The 17,716-nt window shown below is 31.3% G+C and overlaps 1 protein-coding gene across 1 annotated transcript; it reads left to right on the forward strand.

Moving 5' to 3' along the window:
• Positions 1–325: 325 nt before the first annotated feature.
• LOC125072755 lies at positions 326–16,826 on the forward strand. The gene is made up of 5 exons (XM_047683439.1): positions 326–1,029; positions 3,238–3,348; positions 10,506–10,593; positions 14,560–14,692; positions 16,517–16,826. The coding sequence occupies exons 1-5, from the start codon at positions 326–328 to the stop codon at positions 16,723–16,725; spliced, it is 1,245 nt and encodes a 414-aa protein (XP_047539395.1). The 3' UTR covers positions 16,726–16,826.
• The last annotated feature ends 890 nt before the right edge of the window (positions 16,827–17,716 follow it).

Here is a 17,716-nt window from a genome sequence, read left to right on the forward strand (position 1 = left end):
AGCCGATTTGATAGCTGTGAGAGATTAATTGCTATTTAGGTTTTCCCTTAATTTTAAATCGTTTTTCACACAAGAATACTTTGATCTTTACACTGAGCATTCAATTTGATTGACTTGATTAATGATATAGTTCCTAGTCCATTCGAAATTGAGTATATACTTTTTTCGGAAAACTATTTATTGTATATAGATAAAGCAGTGTTCAAAAAATGCTCCTGTCAAAACGCTTGTTGAATACCAGCTGTCATCACATATTATATTCTTACAAGATTTATTTTAATAATATTATAATTTACATAAAAATATAAATGAAGCAAACGTTTTAATGGACGATCGAGAAAAAACTGAACGCAATGAAGAAAATCCTACAAAAGAAGAAACAAACGATGGAAGAGAGAAAGTAATCAACAAACCAATTGGCCAAATCATTGATGACGCTGGTCCGTCAAGGGTCATAAGCTTACCTGGAGCTGTTCCACACTGTCTTAAAAATAGCACTAGACTCAAACCAGGAGTATCGAAATCAGAACATAACATACGACAAATTATCACAACCAAAGATGTCGCCAATGCACTTAGGCTTACCTCACTAAGCTATGCAACCAATCAAGTGCAAAATATTGACTTGAAAGAACTTAAAATACCTATTCTAGATACAAATGACAAAGATAATGATGATATAACATTAATAGAACTAAAACGTTTTATGGCTTCTTGTTTCAAACTAAACAAAGACGTAACTAATCTTAATGAAACGTCAAATATAAATATACATGCCGCGATAAGTACTATTGCAAATGATCTGGTACAAAATGTTCCAGATGTCAGTCTTACAGCAAATAATGCAACTGTCACTAAGACAGTGGTTACAAATACTGATCTTGTCCAACCTAAAGTAGTTGAAGGAAATAAGAATAAGCATCCAGACAGTTTGTCTGAAAAATCAGATTTCGCAGTGACACAAAGAGATTCTCTTTCAAGTATTGGCTCGAATGTTTGCAGAATTTGTATGACTAGAGGAAGGGAGAGGTTAGAATTAAAAATATTTTACTAGTAAATATTAAACTCACATTTTAATTATACAAAGGTTTATAAGACCAATCTGCTGAAACAATTTTAACTGTAAATATTCTACAGTTTACCTTCTCTCCACCTAAAAATACGGTTTGGAGCTCACTGTTCGAATGTGGGTTGGATTAATACATAGCAGATTTTTATCCGACAAATGCAGGTGTCCTCAAAATGGTTTCCTTCACCAATTATTTTGCGTCCAAAATATCTCTTCTAATGCTTCAAATCGATGTTTATAAATAGCTTCATATACCACCGTACTATACCAGAAGTAACATAATTATCAGGGTTGCTAGGGTACGGAAGCTTCATTAAGAGCCGTCGAATGAGTTTGAAATTGCGTTCGACATTACTGAATTATTTTCGACGTACTTGCCTAAAAAGCTTTTTGGGACGAACAGTTTTAACCTATCTATGTAAAAATATGTTTCTATACTGATTAGGAGTAACTTTCATAGTATGTTTCCTAATTGTATCACACAAATTAAGTAACAATGAATACATTCCTTGTAATCGTTATTATTTTATAAGAAGTTTATGTTGACGACCTCCGTGGTCAAGTAGTGTGTATATTGGTTTTATGGGTATGCCACTTCGAGGCCCCGGTTTCGATTCCTAGTCGATGTACAAAAAGTTCATTAGTTTTCGATGTTGTCTTGGGTCTGGGTGTTTGTGATACCGTCGTTACTTCTGATTTTCCATAACACAAGGGTGTTAGCTACTTACGTTGGGATCAGAGTAATGTATGTGATGTTGTCCAATATTTATTATTTATTATTGGTACTTGAAAAAAATCTCTTTAGTTACTTTTCATCCAATTGATAATAGAAGATGAGAGTTTAAATATCTTACTTCGTATTATAAATATTTACTTGATGTTACGGTTTTGTGCAAGATTGTTTGGGTAGGTTGGTAGGTAGGTAGGTGTAGAAACAACAATACTACATTGTTGTTTGAAGGGTGAGTGAACAGAACCGTATAACTATATATCAGAATAACTACAAGCACAAGGGACATAACGTTAGTGGCGTATTGGTTATTACGCAATGGTTATTATTTCTCACGGCGCCAATGTCTATGGGCGGTGGTGATCACTTACCATCAAATGGCCCATTTGTCCGTTCAGTTAAATATATAATTTAATAATTCCGTGCTGCACAAAAATATTTATATAGCAATAGATATTACATCGAAACGGACGTTTAATATTGAGATATTTTGGATACTATTATTTGTTGCTTAATCAAAATACATAGTCTAAACTTATCGAAGATTAAATTTACATACGTATATTAACTCCTCTTATATACATATGCACAGATTGTTTTGTTAGAATTCTAAGCGCTCACGTATCGTTCATCCGATTTAGTTGAAACTTTGTACAGTGTTGTTGTCGGTACGTGCATGAAGACGCTGACACAGTACTATTAACGTACAATAGATAGCTAGTAAGTCCTTTTGGTTAATTGTTTAAGCAAGTATTGAATAAGGCACTTCAACGTATATATAGATGTTATTAATAAAAGGATGAATCATATATATATATAAATTAATCCCTATTTTCCTTGGTCACGTTATCATGCGTGCACGACTGGACCAATTTCGCTAATTTTTTTTTTGTTACCTTTGTTGTAGAAGGTTCTTATTAAAGATAAAAAAAAATATTTTTTCTCGGACAATTACTAAACTTTTCTAATAAATATCGATTTTTTTTTTTGTTTTGGCTTTTGTGCCGAGAGGGCACAGATTATTTCGCCACTGTTACAAAAGTAACAAGGTTAAGGTTTATTTGACAGATGGTGCAATTGACAGAATTCGCACTGTAGTCCAGTGAGCATTCTGTCGTTTGCAATTGTATACAAAAAACAGACCGAGAAATGCAAATGAACCGAAAAGGCTTACACCTCTTCTGCTTTTCAGTAATTTGTTTCGAACTTATTCGACCAAGTGACTCACTCACTCACTCACGTAACAATATGGATCGGAATACAGGGTTCTTTCATCGAGCATGATATGAATTATAAATACAACTTTGTAACCTGAATTCGGTGATACTTGAACGAGATTGAACCGTACACTTTATTTAAGATCAAAACTAAGCTCAAATAAAATGGAAAGCTTTCAAACGAGATAATAAAAATTCTTTTTCTATTTTTAATCTTACAGATTAATATCGCCTTGCAACTGCAAGGGATCCTTGGCAAACGTCCATCTCTCTTGCTTGCAAAGGTGGCTTAATCAAGTGGGTAGGAACCACTGCGAGCTCTGCGGTTACAGGTGACCTTAATCACTTTTATATCACTAGTTTTAACCTGTGACTTTGTCTATATCTCCAAATTTTTATCATTGACGTTAATTTTTTTTTTTTTTTAAATAAGAATTACGGTATTTTTTTTAAATGATATTCTGTTATATTTGAATAGTATTTAAGGATAATTTTATGACAGTCTTTGTTCAGTGTTATTTAATTTTATTGTTTTATTTCGATTCGAATACTGAATATAAATTTTGTATATGTATAATCGATATTATAATTAAGCTGCTTGAAGTAGCTGTTACATTGTTGTTTGTGTATTTTGCATTATGCTGGCTAAATTTACTGGAAAAAGTATATGTATTTTTAGGATAACAAGCACTTTACGATACTTTTACCTAAAGCTTTAGATTTTTTATTTTCGATCATAATATTTTAAATTCAATAAAAAAAAAAGATAAATTGTATCTCATCATGAACTACGCTAATTAAATAGTGTATTGGATCTTTATTTATAATTAAATAGTAAAATAAAAAATAAAAACGTGTATATTGTATTTAATATTCAACAATTTCTTATTTATTTTATATATATATATATATAAAAAATAAATAAGAAATTGTTATGTATGTATATATATATACATAACTGCTTTATATTTAATAGAAACTTATAAAATCAATTCTAATGTACTTCGATCTTATTTGAATAGAATATTGTTTTATTTTGATTTTATCAGGCTTCGTCCTTGCGAAAAGGATGAGAATAATACGTAATACGTCGTTTTTATTATATCATATAATAATAGAGTATTATTATAAGTTACGTTTGTTAAGAATGGATCATGTAATTGTTAAAATAATTGATCACAGTGTACAGTGCATTGTATATCTCAAATAACATAAATTGAGATGAAAAATAAACGCCAATCAAACATTCGAATTTCAATAATATTCGTTTTTAGTGTTACGTGTTCATTGATAAATTATTGAAAATGTAATAAACCAATCCGATTAGCAGATTCGGTAATTAAACGGTGGAATGACTACTGAATTTATCTTCATTGCACAAAATGTGCCCTGAATGGGACAAATAATTGAATACCATGCAATGAATGCAAATAATACGGAGCAAATAAGAGTATGTGTGGTGCAAACTTGCGACTTTTTAAATTTAGGACGTCCGTTAGATTATAGTGAAATTTATACAATCAATCTGTCTATTGGCGGTAATAATTAACGTAATGCTTGAAAGAAATAGGACTGAGAAGTGGTTAACTCCAAGAACGTAATGTCGGCGCTTCTGTACTTAGTATCTGAAGTGAATTTCAAGGAAAATCTTCTTAGCAAACACGATAAAAAGGTTTCCCAAGTGAATTTATGTTTGTGTCAAACAATGCCAGTGGTAAAGTATTGTTCAATACTTTTAGCTGAGATGGTTAGATCACCTGAATCGTAACAATTAAATTAAAATCGGGGCAAGCATCACTAAATTTCATGCTCTTAAAAGTGTTTCTAATTCACCTTGACCTGTATGGATTGCTTGAAAATCCAAATGTGTTGGATATATGTACATGTGGATTAAATAAACTGATTAAAAGGAATGTGGAAACATTTAGACCAACCGCAGGACGTTTAAATACAGACTTTGCCCTACACTCTCGCCTGTACAGAGTATTTCGTGAGCTGTTTTTTCGAAGACATAATCTTCTTAGCAAAATTTCTTATCACTGTGAATTTTAAATAATTACCCCACGGATTCTAATTTTTATATGTTCGATTTCAAATTCAGAATGGAACTTTTCATTGATTGACAAAAAAACACCAAATGAATACAACTAGTTGTAAAATTCTGCTCGTGTGCTGTGGCCCTCCGCCATTAGATATTTCTCATGACGTCATATAAATATCAACAGCTCATTGGTTGAAATAAGCTCATGTCACTTTTCCTAACTTTATGGCACATAATATAAAATGTCAAATCTCCAGTCGATGAAGGAGTAAAGATAAACTAACCTTAGATTTGCATATTCCATGCGATTTGTTTATAGCTTTGGTATATTATACACTACAGACAGTGAATTGAATTATTTATCTTTAAATATAATTCACACTTTTGCATTTCACTGTTTGTATTAATTTTAGTCACTTCAGTTTCCAAAGGTCCAAGGACAACTTCACCAACAAACAAAACCAATTATTTTCTCAAATTGACCAATGATCTCATTCAAATGTATATATAGTTTATTTGGCGATAGTCCTTGAGGTTTTATTCTCCACATTGTATAAAACAAAGTCGCTTCCCAAAGTCTGTGAACTTTTAAATTATGCAAAGGGTTTTAATGCGATTTTTATTAATAAATAATCGGAGAAGTTCAAGGTGAAGTTTATATTATGTATAATACTTGCATATAACATAGAGAAAAGCCGAGAATATCATATTGCCGAAAAAAAAACATATTTTTTATGCTTGTTCATATCAATGTAATAATCCTTAATGAACAAAGAAACAAGTAGCTAGAAGACTATCAAACAATATAACCGACCAATTATAATCGTAGAAAATACAATAGATATAATCGATGACTACCAATAGGAAACATCTCTGTAGAGGTACTTGAAATTTTAATAAAATTTGATACCCTTTCATCTGAACCCAATCATCTACTTCGAAGATTTGATCCCCTTTACTTCGCCCAATCGTCTTAATCGAATAAAAGGCTTTAAGTTGCAAAAATCCATTCTAATTACATAATCCTCGCAAACAAAAAAAACGCTTGCGTTGTTAAGGGTGGATAAGTAAGAATTCAGTCTTAAGGTAAAACCTGTAAAAATTTTGTAATTTGAAAACTAGCCCTGTGTCATCATATTATTTGATCAAAGTTTGTCATCTCATGTGTGATGAGTAACGATCTGCGTATACGATAGATCCCATCGAAACCTATCCACAGTTATAGATATTTAAAAAATAATGTTTTTTTTAGCCTACAATATTTTTATATCGAGATATTTCGATCCATAAAATTTAATGACATGAAGTTTCAACGGATGCGTTCAATGTTGGACGTTTACGGGTACGTTCAGTAAGTGTGTTCTACAAAATAAATTCGGTATGGTAAACTCAGTGGAAACGTATCCACAATAAAATATTAATAAATTATAAACAGTATTTGTTTATTTATTTTACCCGAACGAAACCGGGTTTTCATCTAGTGTTACAATATTGAGGACTAACGTCGTGTATGGTAGAAATCGGAGACTTTTTTTTTTCTTTTTTTTTCCATGCAAAGCTATGGCACAACTATTCGAATCACATAATGTTCCTCTTCGTTTTTAAAAATATTGAAAAAATGTGCAACTTTTGATGTTCATACGATAGAAGGGCTTAAAAGAGTTCTTTTTTTATTTGTCTGTTTGTTTGAATGCGCTAAAATCGAGGTTTATATAATAGTCTGTTAAAAAAAACATTTATGCGTTACATAGCCCATTTATCAAAAAGATCATATGTATAGGTATAAGACTACTACCGAAGGAGTAGAATTATCGTTTAATGTGTCTGTATTCTAGCGAATGACTTCTTATCCACCATTTTAATTCTGCCTCATCAACGAATAGTAATCTTATATTGAGTAATATGCCTTTATTGTATTTGTTTTTTGGACATCAGATTGAAATTATTTAATAGTCCAAGCTGAAATTAATTAATTAAATAAATAACTTTTCATTTTAGTTTTTAATAATTACTTAAACATACAGATAGTATCTCGTCTGCTACGCCATGAAAGCTTTTAAAACGAATCTCGCCAGTAATATTTCATTAGTAAAACTTATTTAATGGCCCCAATCGTAACAGTTGTCCGTAGATAGCAATTCGCTTGTTCCAATTTTAAAGATTGAATTTCGAAGAAGTTTTACTTTGTTTATATATTATTTATACAATTATAGAATAAGTAGTGTTCGTCCGCGGCTTCGTTCTCAAAGGATACCCTGTGTACTTTTTATACCCCTGACAATGTGTATACAAATTTTCATAAAAATTGATTACGTAGTTAAGACGTTAAAACGTAACAAACAAGCAAATAAATAAATTAAATGAGACGTATCGTGGGATACCTGATTAGAAAGAGATACTTATGAATAATTCAATGGCAATGACAAAATTGTAATTAAAAATCCCGTGCGATTTAAAACAATAGCGAAAAACAAAATTAATAAAGATCTTACCTATAAAATCACACTCTAACTATAAACAATGGCATACTCTATAGATCTGAACAGGAGAAATACTTAGGTTTAATTCTAGACAAAAATTATCATGGAAACCTCAAATTACCAAAGTTAAAAATAAATTAATATCGCTATTTAGCTCACTGTGCAAAATGCCTCTTGTGTACCATACAAGAAGCGATTAAGGTTACACAATGCACTTGTTAAATCCAACGTTGACTATCTAATAGAAGTCTGGGGTTGAGTTCCAAAAACTAGTCTTAAGCCTCTTAAAATAGCACAAAACAAAGTTGTCAAAGTACTCTTTAATTAGGACTGACGCTCACGCAAATACTATGCAAAGAAAAAAAAAACTTAAAACAGACGTACACAAACAACATATGTACATTTATAAAAAAAACTCAGCTTCTTCAAATTCATACGGAATTACTAATAAAAATTATACACACAGCTTAAGAAATAAACACAAAATAAATCCTAGTACTAAATACGGTAATCGAAGCGTTGTATAACGGGGTAACATTATATAATAGTTTGCCGAATAGTACAAAAGCGTGTTTTTGCTAATTTATTTTATAAGTCAAAATGTATATGCATAAAATTAGTAAATATTATTTCTATATTTTAAACTCAAATGTAATGTTACTAAAATTTAAATTTATACATTCATTTGTTTTTTTATTTATTTATCTTTTTTTGGTCATTGTGGATATGTACTGCCACAGATTCTACCATTGAATCTAACTCTGTATATAAGTTATATGTATTGCTTATTGTAAAGTGAACTCTAAGGTTCTTTATAAGTACTTAATAAAGTTCTACAACCTGAAAACATCTCGTGTTGGTATTCGCCACATGACTTTAAAAAGTTAAAGTCCAAGTCGAAAATCTTTAAGAATAGAAGAATTACATTTACTTGTCAAGAAAAACAAAATCACTTAGCGGTATACTACTAGTTGGTCACCTCTGTTGATAGACAGGTACTTTAGGAAATATATTAATTTCTTCGTTCCTTACACCGATGATGCGACAAAATCAATTAATATATTAGATCATTTGAGCATGCAATTACACTAACTCACTCAGCCTTCAAATTGGATCAGAAAAATACAAATGTTTTACGTGTAGCGTTACAAAAACCGATGCGTGGGTGTATATACACGAGCCAACACAAAGGAAGACCTTAATGCTGGATATTTTTTGTATGTATTGAATTAAGTTTAAAGAAAGCTATTTTGTAAAATAAAATCGTTATGAGCAACGTCAAGCAAATCATTGATGTCAAGTCAAATATCTGATCTATATGTAATTATATCAGATGGCTCATTCGTTTTTATTTTTACGAAGACATAAATGTATTTCAATAAATTTAGATAAAATGAGAAAACAACTATCATTTTGTTAATTATCTTTGTTCATTTATAAACAATCACGAAACAGGATTAAGATATCTACTGATACATCGGAAGAACAATCTCGCTACCGATGGAACGGACGTCTCTGTGAGGCAGATAAATCACATCAACTAATTGCGGGAAATCGAACTGATTACGGTTGAACCGAGACGATCTACCGTGCAAGTTCGAGTATCCGAACTGCTGGATTAAGGGTTGCCAGATTAAATAAATATATTTTTATATTTTATAATATTTTTATTCGCCTACGGTGACGCAATATGTAGAATACATGTTTTCAACACGCTATGTATATATATATATATATATATATATATATATATATATATGTATTACTAGCTTAGGTGATTATTATAATATTATATTTTGACAAGTGAGCTATTATTAGACTTCGAATACTATTTATTTATTTATGAAATTCAAGCAGTTATTTAAAAATACAATTACATATATAAATTACCCTGAAACGAAAAATTAGTCATCTCTCCTAGAAAACTAGGCAATAAGACGAGGTCGTTCATTTTTTTTTTTTTAAACTGTAATGTTATTTTTATAAGATAAACATTTTAAATCTAGATTTCGTTATTTGATATAACGTTAACCAATGAAATTACAACGAATTTTTTTTTTTTGATATTAGCCTCTTGTCCATTACCTCTACGAGTATTTACTTTAATGGACGAAACAGTCTGAACATACGCGAATAGAATAAATTCACCTTTGACTATGTATGGATTATGTATCCTTATTAAAGTTTTTTCGATCTCGAGTTTCACCAGTGATCATTGTGACCTTTTATTTTGCCCAACAATTTAAACAACTATATCGGTAAATATTTCATTTAAATATTAAGAAGTATATTTATTACGTACTAGTTGTCGCCAACAGCTTCGCTCTTGTTTTAGGGTTTGGTCGTCTCGTCGGGTGTTAAGTATAAAAAAGTAACTTAAGTCTTTCCTTAGGGTTCAAGCTCGCTTAATACCAAATGTTATCAAATTCGGTTCAGCTGTTTCGCCGTGTAGAGTAACAGACAGAGTTACTTTTGCATTTATAATATAAGTGTAGATAGCTTTAATTTTATTCAAAAAAAAACTATAACTTCGACGCATAATGTCATAGCAATAATTATATTTATAAAAAAATATTTTATTTACATATTATAAAAAATATATAACTAGGACTTTTTAACGCTGGCAACCCTTAGAGATAAAATATTGGCGGTCGTTTCAATACCGCTTTTAACCAGTTCCCGATTTTCCTCGGTCTGCTGGCGATCGAAACTCATTAAACACTTGAGACTAGATGTTAAATAGTGTTAACCTCAGACCTAGATAATTTGTACACTACCTAGTCTCTTTACTTCTGCAATTTAGAGTCGGTAAACGCGGTAAATTATTTAACTGAGAAATGTTAAATATTATAGAGAAAGCATTAATAGAGTCTGTCCACATATCCTGAAACTTTATCAAACACACCCATGATTGCAAAAAAATGATTAAAAAATTCGTACTTTTTTATTTTTATTATTACTTTTTTAGTTACCCGGCGATTCGCACGCCCCGTTACACGGTCCTCCAAGCGCTGCGACTGTGGTTCTGCAATCCACGAAATAGGAGTCATCTACAGGTGAATATTGTACGGCCATATTATTTCTTATCTGTAGACTTTTTAGTGGCAGATTAAATCCACATAGGAATTTAAAAAATATGATTCTTTCTTTGGATTATGTATTTAACAACAACTGCCTTAATTGTTTATTTTCAAGCTTATTTATAAAGCGCTGGTATTTAAAATACGGCAACGCCTGTTCAATTTAAATAATAAAAATATCATTTTTTTAAAACGGCACAATAGTTTGAATGATATTTCCAAAATTATATTTGAATTCATACAGAAATTGCAGTTTCGACGTGTTGAGTAGGTACTTATTTACTTTGTTGTGTATGTGTTTGTGTATATATTTGTATTAAATTATGTGTCCGGATCTAGTCTTGAATCATAGTCACATAAATTTCAGACCTTTTTACTTCGCGTACCATTTACGACCGCTCGACCATCCGGCAATACGTCTTCGCATTTTTGTCCGCACTCTGAATTTTTTGTAACATTTTTTCCGAACGCCCGAAACACGTTCTTCGCTTTTAAAAAGCCATTTATGTCGTTACAGTTTTGTTTACGATTTCGAACCGATACAATCTAAATGATTCTTCCCACAGATATCGATTTCGTATATATTCATTATAACTCTATTCTCAAACTACCTATTCTATTAAAAATGCCAAACACTTATTCGAGAATCATCGAAAAGTCAAATCATTTGTCATTTTTAGTATCCATTTTTGTAATTTTAAAGAAGTGCTTGGACTTTGAGATTGTATTTTAATAATTTTCTTAAATTAATATAATTTGATTTATAACTTACCTATATAACTAACAAATTGGTCATAAAAATTATATTACTCATTATTTTAATATAAAATCCGCATATTTTCTGATTTTCATGTAAGCGCGAACTAAAGTGGCGCGGGGTGGCTGAAGAATCTCTGAGACATCCGCACATATTATGTACCTTTATTAATTCCTGTCAGGGCACAAGTGCTACACGACGGAGCGGCCAAAGAGACTAGAAATGTACCACCTTATGTTCGCTCATAACATTGATAAGGAACTGTTTATTATATCGTTTAAAAAAATTACACATAAAAAAACAGAATACCTATCCCTTAAATATACCGTAGCATCGAAAGGCATGACGTTCTCTTGTGCCGTCATGCTCCCTTTCAGCCGATGCTTTCTACTCCCTCGTGTGTGTGCGTATAATCTTCTCTTCTGAGTGTTACTACTAAAAACAGCAAATAAATATGTATTTTATTGACTAAAAACACTAAATTTAATATACTTCCCTCCATATTTATTTATCGGTGTTCTATAATTATATTATTTTCTTTAACTAACATTAATTTTTAGGTTTTATTTCTGTCAGGTTGCTATTTTTTTTCAAGCATATATATGGAAGCATCAACATATGTTTATAGTATATATACACTTAACTATACATATATATTAACTTTCACTAAGCGGAGCCAATTAACTTTTTAATATAGGAAACCAAAGTTAATGAAAAGGTAACACCATAGGTACGTGCAATATTCAATGCCGTATTTTAACAATTTCTACAGTTAATCAATGTTGTGATTTAATGAAATTATAATTTTAATTACCGATAAAACTCGTGTAACGAAATGTTCAAAATTCGTAACGCAAAACTGAAATGCGTTTCGATGAGAGCATAATATTACCACTGTACCATTAAGCGTAGGTAGAGATATAATTATGTCTTTTGAATAAGCAATTTCTCGATATCATTCAAATTCTCCATAAATGACGCTCAGTGTAATCCCGGCATTAAAAAGTATAATTGAGTACGTTTTCAATCATCCCAGCTCATATTGAAACTAGAATGAACATTATGCTGATAGCCTGATATAACAATGGATTGAGATATTACACTAGTTGCTGGAACCAGTCGGTCTCGTACGTGTTCGCAAGTTTTAGCTTAAAGGAGAAATTAATCCAGAGTATATGATATACAGATAGAAGACACAGTTTTGAACAAGCATTTATACTCTATATGTGAAACCTATTCAACCATTAAATATATTTTACATAAACTCCATGAGCGAGATTTTGAATAATATAATTTTATTATGGGTCGGCAAATGACGTTTCGAATATCGGAAGTTTTTACGAAAGAATATATAATTATTCTATTTAACCTTTAAGTGGAATAATTAACAAGAACTGTTTGTGGTATATAATGTAGTAGAGCTATTAGTAAATCTTATGGAATATGTATTTCTAAGGTTTGTCTATATTGACTCCTTCTTCGAATGGAACGGAAAATAAAGGACGTATTCGTCTAGTTCGAACTAGGCTTTATGGTAGTGTTAGTGACTTTTCCGCGTAAAGCATTGTTGAATTTGGCACCTCGTTACATTGCCGCCTGGGGCAAATACCCCGGTTTGATCCCCCTCTAGATCCGGGACTGTACCTTTGCTCTGTAATACTAACATCACCTATATTGCGAATCGATGATATAACTAAAACTTATGATTTATTTAGTAGTGAAAACAGTTATATTAAAACCATTACATGACTAATACCAACTTCAAATTTGCAAAATTCCAGAGCTTCTCAACCCAACCCATATTTTACCCACGACCGCAAGAGGTCGTAGTCGCCCGCCAACCGCGTTAAAGATGGCGCCTGCCATCTGACGTGACAAGAGAGCATATTGAATTTCTATATCGCTTCTGTCACTTATTAAATTACAGCCGCTCTAAAATGTGCCTAACATTAATTTGTCTGACATTTACGTAAACGATGTAGACATGGATTAAGCATGTTCTGTCGTTTAGATACAGCGGAAGCCAGTAACATTAACGACTAAAGTTAAATTATTTGTTTTCCCATTTCTGTTTATAAAAAAATATTATATTGTAGCTATTTTTTGTAACGTAAATTTAAATTCAAATTATCACATACAGGCAATCAGTCAGCCTGATATTATGTCCCTTGTGGCTATCATAATGGCTCACACCAACTCTAAACCGGAACACAACGACATATTAAATATTGAAATATTATTTTTTCTGTGACGTTAATATTAGGCGTTTTAAAATACTTTAAGATTGCAATAAGCCTTTATGAAATTTATTCTTTCCGTCCTTGCTGTTCCATTTTCTAATAGTGCCTAGTCTAGCATAGCTTAGGGTGGCAAAATAAAGAGCCCAGCCAAAGATTTTTAATTAAATAGCTTCTACTTTAAGCCACTTTTAAAACTCGAAAATGTGTCCATAGCACCTTGGAAAAAAATCCTGTATTTTTTTTACTATTGTTAGAAGTTTCAAGGAGTAGGGTGACGGCAAAATTCACTTAGCCTAGGACTGTCTAGGCTTTCGTGACGATTAAACCTCCTTTGCAAATATTCTCCTTTTTTGCACGAATCATAATAACATCAAATTGAAACGTAAGAAAACAAATTTTATTTGCGTAAAAATCACTAATTGAGTCAATTATTTTTTTAATAAATTCGTTTCTGTAATTATAGGTAGGGTACCTAAAGCGAAAAGCTATCTTACTTAGTGTCGTTTAATTATAATTAATAAAAATCCCAATTCTTGTATAGTATCTTCATATAAATCTAGTATCTATATATAATAGCTGCCTTTTTTTATCTTGCTGGATATGTGTTTCCCCAGCGTCAAGTGAAGGGGGTACGTTGGGCTCGCCGATGCCCACAACACCCTAGTGCGCCCTAGTACACATGAATACCTACTAAAAATCCAGCGCTATCCTCTCCGTCTCCTGCCAGGCGCCACGTATTCAATTTTACATGTTACCGTGACAAAATATAAAGCCTGATCCTACTTATTCTGGTCGAAATGTGATTTGTCAATAAGATAATTGTTTTTTTTTTCTATTTAATCGTCTACTTTTGGATTTTACAATTTTTTTATAAGTATTGTCCAATAAAGAGTACTTCATTTTATTGTTTTGATAATATTCATTTAACAATGCGTTTCTTTTCAGTCCGATTGCTTGATATTTTGGCTGATTTCAACAGTGACAGCCGGCTTGCTGGCGGTATGCATCGTTGGCACACAGTATTTTGTGACTGAGGGTAACAATTTTGGTAAGCCCGATGCCATTAGAAAGAATGAAGGTTTGTTTTTATTTATTTATTTTTTTCATTTATAATGGCATCGGATTAATTTGCTTAATATCTAACATTTAATGTATGTATATTAATAGGTATACAGCTTTTGTTTATATACAAAACAATAATACATAAAAAATCCAATTAAATACCATAAGCAATCTTAGGATTTACATATTCGCTATTCAATATCGACAATTTCGTCTTTATTTATCTAACTTAGTTTTATTTATAATTCTGAAACCCAGTTCACCGATCTTTGAAACGCCATTATTTCGCGAATTCATAATGAATGAGTGCGCTTCGAAAAAAATCGTGGCCAACACTTGTTAACTAATTACATGCACACAAGTAAGGTAGTATGGGATTTTTTATTGACGTTTGTCAAGTGTCAAGCGTACCTACCTGTCAAGCACACCAAGATAATTTAGTTGGGCCGTTTTAGTCTCTTTTATAGCGCGACACTATCTAGATATAGCTTATTCCAATTGAAGTAGGAATAAAGATAAACAAACCATAGATTTACGTATTTCATGCGATATGCTAATAACTCAGCTATATTGTGCACTACTAATAGTTTATGATAGATATTTATGATACAATACTATTTTACTAATTATATCCACTTTAATGTTACTTCCAAAATTCCGATAACAACTTTGTCGACGTTCAAAACGCCATTTTTTTCGCAAATCCATACTGAATACAGTGGCGTAGCTAGGTGTACAAGGGCCCCGGTGCATAGAAAAAGAAACGGGCCCTCACCCCCTCTTTAACTAATATTGCGCTTCATAATTATAGATAGGAATAAAAATAGGACAAAGGATACATTGAGACGAACATTAGTAGGCTAAATCCATATGTCATATCTATTCAAAACTTAGGTTAGAGGGCCCCCTGAGCTCCGGGGCCCTGATGCACTGCACCACCTGGCCCTACGATAGCTATGCCACTGACTGAATATCATAGATTAATCAAACTCTCGAACAATCGCGTTAATTTGCTGTCAAATGTTGTTTATTTGGCTTTTCTTCTCTTATGGTTTTTATTTATATATACTCTATATATATAAATAATCTAAATTAATATCATAGACTATTAAAGTTCCCGACTAATGTTGTCGAGTCAAATCAACATAATAATCATTTGACTTTCCTCTTGTGTATGCCTATAGTTATGTTGTACTACTTTGAACCGATTCAAATTCGTTAGAAATAATAAAATTAGCCAATAGATAAACGTAGCACAAATATAAGTAATGATATTCAAAATCAATAAAATACTAAGGATGCGAAAAAAGTAGATACTATTTATAGGAACACCCATTCGATATCAAAAATAAGAATATACCAGTAGGTAATCACAGTAATTCTTCAGATTTAATTACGAAAATAATAAAATAATTCGGTAAGATAAATTGATAAACTCATCGTTCCTTATATTCTAATTCAGAGAAAAACATTTTATGTAGAACGCAATAGTAAAATAATTTAGCTGAGTAATCATAGAAAAATAAAATATATATATATATATATATATATTGAAACAATTATAGCACATCTATCTAATTATACTAGATCACGCCCGCACCTTCACCTGCGTGTTAAGGGCGATCGTATGTTTTAGGTACATAAAGTAAACCATGTCCTTTCTAGCTGTGTTTTGTTGGTAGTTCATTCCAAATTTCATCAAATTCGGATCAATAGAAAAGTGTAACAAACAAAGTTACTTTCGAATTTATAATATTAGCACAGATTCTTATTTAAAGGAATCAAAATACGTTACATAAATAAATATATCTTGTACCTATTCATAAATATTTCTTTTCAGGTATATCACATCGAATCACAGAAACGGCGATGGATTTCTTTATGGCAATAGTTTTGTGTGGCTATTCAGTGACAGTATACTTTCTATGGAAAGATCATTACGTAATGTGGAACCGTTGGCGGAGGGCAAACGTCAATGTGCAACTGTTATTAACCCCCGACTCGAACCCTGTGCCATTTCTCCCGAGATCTAGATATCACGTTGTTTGAATATACTTATTTTTTTCACTGAACAGTGTTTTTAATTGGCAACAAGAACAAGCATATATATGCAATATAATATTGCATAAATACATGTTACAGATTGTTTATTGTTTGTTTTTGTGAACTATATCTTGGTAGAGAAGGGAATTTTTTAAATTGTTGTTAGCGAGTAACACTAGCTTCCAGCACGGTCATAGACTATCATAATTATATATATCACATAACATATATATTTATTTACATATAATTATATAACCTAAACTTACATTATTTTATACAAAATATTATTGTAAGTAATTATTTAATATATTGTTAAAGTTTAATTAATATTATTTTATGTGGCATAATATGAAAGATGCATAAAAACGTTTCTTTTTTTAAAAAAAAAAGATTGATCGATCACGAGATATAAATACATTATTGCGAGGAATTGACATTGGAGAATTATTATGAAGCTTGAATTTATTTTGGCATCCTTAACTACCGAAAATACACTGTATTGCCTTATTATATATGTATAACGTATTTAAATATACATATTTATACAGGTCATTAAGACTTAAGACTTTACCTAGTCGTCAACAATGCCACGAAAGGGTCTAGGATGCCGAATGACCGACAGATTGACATTCGAGGTCGATACTTATGCAACCTTATTAAGTACCATCTCCGCCGACGAAAAACCAGGACTGCACGACATGTTCTCGAACATGGTGATCGCACGCACTCCAACATGAGGGGCATTTTCGATAGTGGACTATCGATTACAATCGTTAAGGAAATACATAATATACATATGATATAAATAAAGTACAAACATTTTGTTTTAAATAAACGGCCGATTTTGTCTCAGTTTTAAAAACTATAAATTAAAATTAGTATGCAAAGACTTCTATAATTTCCATAGTAATAAATTCAAACATCATTAGTATTTTTTTAATTTATTGGTACGTATTCTTATTAATTTTACCCTGACATATTTTTTACAAAACAACAC

This window comes from Vanessa atalanta, chromosome 22 (genome assembly GCF_905147765.1).
Source record: "Vanessa atalanta chromosome 22, ilVanAtal1.2, whole genome shotgun sequence".
Taxonomy (NCBI): domain Eukaryota; kingdom Metazoa; phylum Arthropoda; class Insecta; order Lepidoptera; family Nymphalidae; genus Vanessa; species Vanessa atalanta.